The sequence below is a fragment of the Engraulis encrasicolus genome, chromosome 2 (genome assembly GCF_034702125.1).
Source record: "Engraulis encrasicolus isolate BLACKSEA-1 chromosome 2, IST_EnEncr_1.0, whole genome shotgun sequence".
Taxonomy (NCBI): domain Eukaryota; kingdom Metazoa; phylum Chordata; class Actinopteri; order Clupeiformes; family Engraulidae; genus Engraulis; species Engraulis encrasicolus.
Window position 1 is genome coordinate 52,439,428 of NC_085858.1, and position 10,000 is coordinate 52,449,427.

General features: G+C 42.5%; 1 protein-coding gene across 1 annotated transcript in view; it reads left to right on the forward strand.

Annotated features, from left to right (window-relative positions):
* Positions 1 to 10,000, forward strand: part of prr12b (proline rich 12b) — a 38,754-nt gene that overhangs the window by 25,185 nt on the left and 3,569 nt on the right. Inside the window, exons 15-16 of the mRNA XM_063191242.1 lie at positions 7,120 to 7,217; positions 8,581 to 8,712. Of these exons, the coding sequence (XP_063047312.1) occupies positions 7,120 to 7,217; positions 8,581 to 8,712 (230 nt within the window). The remainder of the gene's footprint in view (positions 1 to 7,119; positions 7,218 to 8,580; positions 8,713 to 10,000) is intronic.

Consider the following 10,000-nt stretch of genomic DNA (forward strand, 5'->3'; position numbering starts at 1 on the left):
CTTTGTCGGAGCCGATGTGCTGAGGCCCTATTAGGCTATGAGCCGAGGGGTCGACCGGTGCCATCTGGGGGGAGGAATGCTAGCAATGTTTTTTGGCAAGGTATATCCCCCCACTAGTAGAAAAAGCTTGATAGCAGTCATGGGGTGGTAGCGAAATCACTTTTTTCAGCTCTTGAAGTTACTACCCCCCTATAATAAATACTGTTTTTTTAATATCGGCTGTATATGTAGTTATGGCTTATGTTGGGGGTATTGCCAATATCCTATACCATCGTGCTTGTTATCACTGGAAAGGGGACCTTTCAGGCTTTCATTTCAGCCCATTAATGAATCTGTCTGACATACACAGAAGCCACAGCACGTCATTAAGCCAGAAATAGCTCCCATTTCCACACACATTGTGCCAAAACTGTGCACTTTCGTTTACATCTGTGGCATGAAAGAACACCAAGGACACCAAAGTTAACAACCTCAATACTCAGGGCACCCTACCGATTCAGAAAATGTATAATATGCCCATGCTATCATTTAGTATATGTCTGTGAGACCCTTAAATGTCACTTGTGCAACCAGCAAAAATGTCTTCAAAATCGGACCCAATACAATGGACTAATACAATGCCGGTATCACTTTACTTAAACAAACTTTCTTTATACTGTAGTTCATATGTGAATGTACATAACATTCACAAGTTGTTAAAGTATTCAATTATTGTAGTGCAGTGTTTCTCAAAGTGGGCCGGAAGCCCCCCTAGGGGGGCGCGTGAAGTCAGAAGGTTTTTCTTTTTTAATACTTTTCTGCTTTGCCATTAAGTCACTAATATTTAGAGAACATAGGCCATACTGTACGTGTATATCAGGCTCTAATAAACTTCACGACGGCCTATTTATTTGTATTTTCGTAACCATTTTGCTCGAGGGGGGCGCAGACAGACACCCTTCCTCTGAAGGGGGAATGGCACGAAAAATTTGAGAAACACTGTTGTAGTGTATGTGAAGAAATACAATCTAGATGGTAGGCCCTGCAATGATAGGGCATTGGGTAACACTTTACTTAAACCACTCAAATATGGTATCTCATTAACAGAATTTAGATAAATGTTCATATACAACATTTTATACAGGCTATTTCATAAACAAATAGACTGAGACCCTATACAAGCGGTTACAAGCCAATAAAGAAACATGTTGCAAAGGGAATATGTTTAATGAAAGAATAGTTTCATGTAGATTTATATTATTTCGTCGTCAGTACTCTTCATCTTCCATGTCATCCCCTTCATCTGAACTGTCTATGGTTGCCTGGTTTCCGCACACTCTCAGTTTACACATGTCTGTGCACCTGAGGCCATTTACCAGACAAACACAATGATGGCTAGAGCATTTTGTAGTGCAGTTGCACGAAAGAAGGTCCAGGACAGCTTGGGATATTGTCAATATTCTATACAATAGCGCTTGGTATTACTGGAAAGGGGACCTTTCATTCTTTCATTTCAGTCCATTGCTGAATGTTTCTTACACACACAGAGGTCACAGCACTTCATTAAACCAGACATAGGTCATATTTTCTCACAAATGTTGGCTAAACTGTTTGATTTCGTTTATCTCTGTGGCATGAAAGAACGCCAAGGACACAAAATTACACAACCTCAATACTCGGTGGACTCGGAAAATGATAAATGCCCATACAATTATTTTGTATATGTTTGTGAGGGCCTAAAATTTGACTTGTGTAACCACCAATAGTCTTCAAAATAGTAGCCAATATAGCAGGTCATTAGCTGGAAATATCAGGCCTTTTTTCCTGCCAATGTTTGTGCTGGCATTCACAGAGGTCATTAAACCAATAATTTCTCGGCCCTATCGTGGCCTAATGGTAGGACACTGGTCTACTACGCGGCTGACCTGGGTTCGATTCTGAACCGTGCCCTTTGCCGACCCTCCCCCATCTCTCCCTCCCAACTCGCTTCCTGTCACCTCCTTCACTGTCCTGTCTCATATAAACAAAAAATAAAGGCTTGAAAAGCCCCCCCCAAATACTCAAATGATCACTCCTGCCAATTTCAATATGCTGTTGTATTGCTCACATTACCCTTGACTTGTCAGTACCCGGAGATGCTGCATGCTGCTATTCTAATGGGGGCAGAGTTTGTTTACATTTTAAAAAAATCTTAACATGGGCCTACTCCAAATATTTTCCCAAAAGGTAACACCTGCCCCCATTACAATGACCAGGATCTTGGAAAAGGCTGAAGAAAAAAAAAATCTCTGGTACTGACAAGTCCAGGGTAGTGTGAGCATTACATGATGTTGAAATTGGCTGGCGTTATCCTTTAAACCAGTAATTTCTCACTGTATGATTTATGTTGTCCCTATACCATGGGAAACCATCAGGGTCACAAAACCAAATGATTTTAAAAATCTAGGCATGCTGTTGATTCAGAAAATGTATAATGTACCCATACAATATTTGCAGGAGCCTTTAAAAGACCGTAATGATCCTCAAGGCCCTAATGACCTATTTTCTGACCAATTCTGTAATATCTCCTTACAGACATACATACAAATGTTGGATAAAAAGAAAAATTAATGAATATATGTATGTATAGTGTATATACATACAGTATGAATGTATGTGCATAAGAATGTATAAATCCGCTTTGAAATGGTACTGTTGTCAGTAAATGATCAAATTGCACATACAGCACTGCTTAATAAATAGACATATTGTCCTGCCAGACATTTCACAGATTACTGACCAAAAGCTTATTGAAAGAAATTGAAAAATATTTCCCAAAATGTAATATGGTAGCCCTTCCCCAAATGATAATTTCAAAGGCTAATTTTTTGCCATAGAGAAAAGGTGTGTGTGTGTGTGTGTGTGTGTGTGCGTGCGTGCGTGTGCGCGAGCAGAAGAAATTCAAACTTGATGCCATCTGAAATTTGTGTCAAAATTCAATATGGCTGCTATTTCCCAAAATGGATGACTTTCATGCATTTTTCTCAATACTGTGGGGCCATAATATAGGCCCACTACATAGTAGATTACTTTTTTCAGCACTTCTCTGTTATATTCTCTTACAGATATTTTACCAAAGGTTGACTAAACAAACAAAAAATAAGTTTGATTTCGCTTCCTTGAAGCAGAGAATAGTCCTCCTACAATGGTCAAATGGCACATAGACAGTCAACTGCTGAAATAACTAGGCCTATGGTCATTGCAATGACGTAAGCCTATAATATTCATTGATGAGTACGGTTCCTTTTTTTTAGCACAATTATTTCCTATTGCCTAATGGACAAATGTATTCATTCATTCATTCTTTCTTTCATTTGATTAGGACAATACACACTAATCAATACATCAGTTAAAAAAACATCAATATAAATATGTTTGTATTTGCATAGTTGCCAAATGTCATCCATAGTCCTAAGGCAGGAAGCCATAATAAAAAAACAATACTGCATTACAGTAGACATGACATTTTACCACAAACACCAAATATATCCAGAGTAAAACAATGTTCATACTATTAATTAATAGGAGCAGGTCTGGTTTGTTTTCAGCCACTGTTTACGGGTGATTTTGAAGATGCTGATGTTGTCACATAGCCTGGCCACGCCAAACCCCTAGGGGCGTCTAGATTTCTAGGCTAGTTGTCACACAGTCCGATATGAGCATGGCTGAACAATAGAAGGTGAATTTCGATTTTGCCACCGTGACATATCCTAAAGAAAGTGGTCAAAAATTGCTCAATTAAACATATACACAACACGGCTGAAACTAGGTTCATCTCAAATTCCCTCCAACATTCAATATGGTAGACGTTTCTGAAACTATTCCAAATATTTTATCATTAACATTTATCCACCCTTACCCCCACCTGCTCTACAGTATCTCACCCCCACTCCTCTCCCCACCCTACAGTGTCTTATCTCCCCATCCCCCCTCACTTTCCTTAAAGCCCCCCCCCCCACTCACCTACCCCCACTACCCCCCACTCCACAGTGCCCCCCCCCTCACCTACCCCCACTACCCCCCCCCCCCCCCCACTCCACAGTGCCCCCCCAGTCACCTCCCCCCACTCAACAGTGCCCTCCACTCACTTTCCTCCACTACCCTGGCCTTGCCCCCCACCCAACAGTGCTCCCCCTCAATTGCCCCCACTCACCTCACTCCTACTTCTAACCCCTTGCCCCCCCCCTAACTCTACATCTACTGTACATACAGTGCCTCCCCATGCCCCCGCTCATCTCTTTTATCTCCTTACGTCTTATGTCTCCTTACATTTCCTTACGTCTATAAAGAGATAAGACAGAATTGGACTTAAATTATGTCATATTAGTGCTGTGACCTCTGAGTATGTCAGACAGATTTAGTAATGATCTTAAATGAAGGCCTAATGCCAAGCAGTGATGCCAAGCAGAAACTTTGGAAGGAAAAAGGCCCAATACTTCCAACAGATGACCTGCATGTATTGGCTATTATTTTGAAGACTTTTGCTGGTTGCACAATTCAAATTTAACGCTCTTACAAACGCATACAAAACAATTGTATGGGCATATTATACATTTTCTGAATCAGCAGACTCCAAAGAGTATTGAGGTTGTCCAATTTTGTGTCCTTGGTGTTCTTTCACGCCACAGAGATAAACGAAAGCAGACAGTTTAGCCAAGAGTTGTTGGAAAATGTTAGCTATGTCTGATTTAATGAAGTGCTGTGACCTCTGTGTATGTCAGACAGATTCACCAATGATCTTAAATGAAAGCCTGAAAGGTCCCCTTTCCAGTAATACCAGGCACCATGGTATAGAGTATTGGCAATACCCCACGAAATGAGCCTGAACTAGACATGCATCCGAATTCAAACATGGAATTTAATAGAGGGGGGTAGTCACTTCAAGAGCCGAAAAAAGGGGTTTCGCTACCACCCCGTGACTGCTATCAGGCTTTTTCTAGTAGTGGGGGGATATACCTTACCAAAAAAAAATGTTAGCATTCCTCCCCCCAGATGGCACCGATAGCCAAAATTTGGGGCTGTAGCTCAAGGCCTAAATGGAAGACCAAGAAGGACAAGAGAGAAAGACAGGAAGACTGCAAGAAACTAGACTGCCTGTGCAGTCGCCTTCGACTGCTTAAGGTATATCCCCGAAACGCGACGCTTCCAGTCCCCCATCATTCCTACCACTCCCGTCCACCATTTCGTAAACGTATATGATACATACAGACGTGACATGACGTGCATAGGCTTAAAACCAAACGACTATTGTGAAAATGAAGCAAAAAATGGGGCAAATAGTAATACTCTTTTAATGGTTCAGTGGATATACCACATTAGGTACAGTGTAATAACCAGTGTAACAATATTTAATACAATGTAATTTTTTTACTTACATCTTGTGTTTGTGCGTAAGTGGTATTACATGGTATTGCATATTGTTACACTGGTATTACACTATATTACATGGTATTGCATACTGTTACACTCGTTATTACACTGTACCTGATATTGCATATTGTTACACTGGTATTACACTAGTATTACATGGTATTAAATATTGTTACATTGGTTATTACACTGTACCTAATATGGTAGATTCACTGAAATGGTGAACCATTAAAATAAGGTGTTACCGGGCAAATCAATCCACCCAGTCAGAAGTTATGGGCCAAATGAAAATTCCGCCATTTTGAAAGTGTTGTCTTCCAAACTCGAATCAGTTCATGAACCTACCCTAGAGCATTCACACACAAAATCTGGGACAAATCCATCCACCCGGTCAGTAGTTATGGGCCAAAGAATAATTCGGCCATCTTGAATTCAGCCATCTTGAAAGTGTTGACCTCCAAACTAGAATCAGTTCATGAACCTACCCTAGAGCATTCACACGCCAAATCTGGGACAAATCCATCCACCCGGTCAGAAGTTATGGACCAAACAAAAATTCGGCCATCTTGAATTCAGCCATCTTGAAAGTGTTGACCTCCCAACTCGAAGCAGTTCATGAACCTACCCAAGAGCATTGACACACCAAATCTGGGACAAATCCATCCACCCGGTCAGAAGTTATGGACCAAACAAAAATTCGGTCATCTTGAATTCGGCCATCTTGAAAGTGTTGACCTCCCAACTCGAAGCAGTTCATGAACCTACCCTAGAGCATTCACACACCAAATCTGGGACAAATCCATCCACCCGGTCAGAAGTTATGGACCAAACAAAAATTCGGCCATCTTGAATTCGGCCATCTTGAAAGTGTTGACCTCCAAACTCGAATCAGTTCATGAACCTGCCCTAGAGCATTCACCCCAAAAATCTGGGACAAATCCAAACATCCGTTCAAAAGTTATCGCGTTAACACGAAAGACCTAACGCGGCGGACGCGGCGGCGGACGCGGACGCGGCGGCGGCGGCGGCGCACGCAAAACCATTACATCCCCGACGCTCCGCGTTTCGGGGATATAATGAAAGAAAGAAACAAAATGCACTCAGAGAGTAGATCATTCGACAATGCTACACCCTATTTTTCCAAGTGTGTCTACCTTCTTTTGTTGAGTTAGAAACTGGCAAAGAATCTTTAAAAAAAATCCTGGATACGGATCGTGATCTGAATCACCAAAATTTAATCACTTGTTCCTTTTGTCATTTCCAACAACAAAGTTTAATCCGAATCCATTCTTAACTTTTGAAGTTATCCTGCTGACAGACACACAGACAAAAAAACTGAAAATCAGACAGACAGACAAACCTACGCGACCGAAAACATAGCCTCCATGGCGGAGGTAATACGTAAAAGAAAGCTACATGCATTGAATGAGAGGGTAATACCCAGGCCAGTCCCAGCACGGTATATCATCAGCCCTGAGAGAAATATAATGTGTGTTATACTGTATGAGACATGATGATCCAGAGAGATGGTAATGATGATGGGAGGACAGGACAGATGGGCGGAAGAGAGAGAAGATGAATAGAGGAGGGGGAGCGAGGGATGATGGGGAGTGGAATGAGAGTACTGATGGGGATATGATGAGAAAAGGGGAGACGTGAAAGAGAGATGAAAAGCCTGACCCCCTCCTCCCTCACCTCACCTCCATCTCCCACAATCCTCCCCTCTTTTAGATGAGCTGTATCTCCCGCCCATGAGGAAGATTGACAGCATCCTCAACGAACAGAAGAGGAGACTGCTGAGGAGGATCAACCTGAGCTCGCAACACCAGGTATGCAGTCAGCCTGCTTTTACATCTTCTGTCTGTCTGTTTCTCTGTCTGTCTGTTTCTCTGTCTGTCTGTTTCTCTTTCTCTCTCTCTTTCTCTCTCTCTTTCTCTCTCTCTCTCTTTCTCTCTCTCTTTCTCTCTCTCTTTCTCTCTCTCTTTCTCTCTCTCTTTCTCTCTCTCTCTCTCTCACTCTGTTGTTGTCTTTGACAACCTGAGCTCCCAACACCAGGTATGCAGTCAGCCTGCTTTTACATCTCTCTAGCGGTCTGTCTCTGCGTTCAAGACCTCTGTCTGTCTGTTTCTCTGTCTGTCTGTTTCTCTTTCTCTCTCTCTCTCTCTCTCTCTCTCTCTCTCTCTCTCTCTCTCTCTCACACTCTCTCACTCTGTTGTTGTCTTTGTTTCTCTTTGGTGCCAGTCTCTCTCTTTCTCTGTCCCTGTCTCTGTCTCTGCCCCCCCTTTTCTCCTTCCCTCTCTCTCTCTCTCTCTCTCTCTCTCTCTCTCTCTCTCTCTCTCTCTCTCTCTCTCTCTCTCTCTCTCTCTCGTTTCACTATTCCCCTCTTTCGATTAATTCTTTCTCTCACTGTCTGTCACCATATCTCCCTGTGTCTTTTTTTAAAGCATCTGCTTGTTTTGTCTGGTTCATCATCTGGCCTTCTATTCAGTCAAACCTCCAGACCTGATCCTCTGCCACCATCTCTCAGACTCCTGCAGTGTATAAGATGGAGCCAGGGTACCACGTCTACTGTACAATGCTCTAGTAAATGCTTCCCACACTGAGCTACAGCAAGAGATGGCTGTGCTGTGCACTGGGGCGGGTGCTGAAATGGTTTCTGTGCCAAGCGTGTGGGATGCAGAGCGCCCACATTTTTCTGAATCAGCTGATTTTGGCTCAACTAGGCTGGGCAATCAGCAGAATTCTACTGTGTGTGTGTGTGTCTGTGTGTCTGTGTGTGTGTGTGTGTGTGTGTGTGTGTGTGTGTGTGTGTGTGTGTGTGTGTGTGTGTGTGTGTGTGTGTGTGTGTGTGTGTGTGTGTGTGTGTGTGTGTCAAGTAAAGAGGCTTGCTTCATCTCATGGTTCTTTCTGGGTCAGACATTTCTGCCTGTCTATGCATTTAACGTCCGTGTGTTTGTGTGTGTGTGTGAGTGTGCATGTGTGCGTGCATGTGTGTGCGTGTGCGTGTGTGTATTTGTTTGTGTGCATGTCCATATGGTATTTATGTGTTTGGACATGTCTGTGTCTAAATGTGTCAGTTTACATGTCTGAATCTCTCTTTCTCTCTCTCTGTCTCTCTCTCTCTCTCTCTCTCTCTCTCTCTCTCTCTCTCTCTCTCTCTCTCTCTCTCTCTCTCTCTCTCTCTCTCTGTAGGAGGCTCTGCACACCTTCCCCCAGATGACAGCTGATCAACTGGACTCTGGAGCCGTGCGTCTTCATCTGGCTGGAGAGGGCTACAACCGCAAAACCCTGAACCGTGTCAAGAGGAGCTTTCCTAAGCAGCAGGCAAGAAGACACCCAGCACATCGCCTGTCAGAGAGACATATACAATACACGGGCAGACAGAAAGACAGACAGAAAGACATACACAGGCAGACAGACAGACATATACACAGGCAGACAAAAAAGACAGACAGAAAGACATACACAGGCAGACAGACATATACATATGCAGACAGACAGAAAGACATACTGACAGACAGACAGACATGTACACAGGCAGACAGACAGAAAGAGACAGAACAACATATACACAGACAGACAGACGGGGCAAATCCTAGTCTCTCAAAGACAAACACTGAACCGTGTCAAGAGCGTTTCCAAGCAACAGGCAAATAGACAGCCAACATTGCCTGTCTGAGAGACTGAATATGGGCATAATATGTATACAAGTCAAGTCAAGTCAAGTCAAGTCAAGTTTATTGTCAATTTCTTTACATGCACTGGTCATACAAAGAATTTGAAATTGCGTTTCTTGCTCTCCCATGCAGACATAGACTAATCTAGGTAAGGACATAGACAGTATAGACATAGACAGTACTCATACATGGACATAGACAGTATGGACGTAGACATTGCTCATACAGACATTTAAAGTGCAAGACTGGACAACAGAAGACTTGTAGAGAACATACATTAAGAGGAGGTATTTTGTTGTTCTTTTTCTAAAAGTCCTTTATAGCGTTCTGACATAGTAATAGTAGCATTTGAAGAAATAAATAATTAAAAAAGGTTTTTATTAAATACACCAGCAGCAGCACCAACACCAGCATACGTATATATAAGCAACCGTATAGTACACAGGCAATGTTGCTCTCTGGCAGACATATACAGGCAGAAAGACAGACAGAACGACAGACAGCCCAACCAAAGCTTAGTTATATCCAGTGCTGTAGTCTACTTTTCTATGGTGGGTATACTGTATATTTGATCATCTTTTGAAGTGGGTATACTGTATATATTTGTGCTATTGAAAACAATGGATCAATCGATTTTAAGTGGGTATACTGAAATCCCTGAAATTTAGAAGTGGGTATACTCCGTATACCCGCGTTCTACGTAGACTACACCACTGGTTATATCAAACATCCACCCAACATGGTGCCTCACAGGCTCAAGGTCATTGACACTCTCAGGTCGCGATATGTAACTTCAAATGTACCCCCTTTCAATGTCTGGCTGAATAGTGAGTCATAGTTCACATAGTGTTTGGCTGTACTCGCGGTCACACTGTCATAATTCCTTCTTTTGTTATCATCTTTTCTTTTGTCATATGTAAACTGTAACCGGTAGT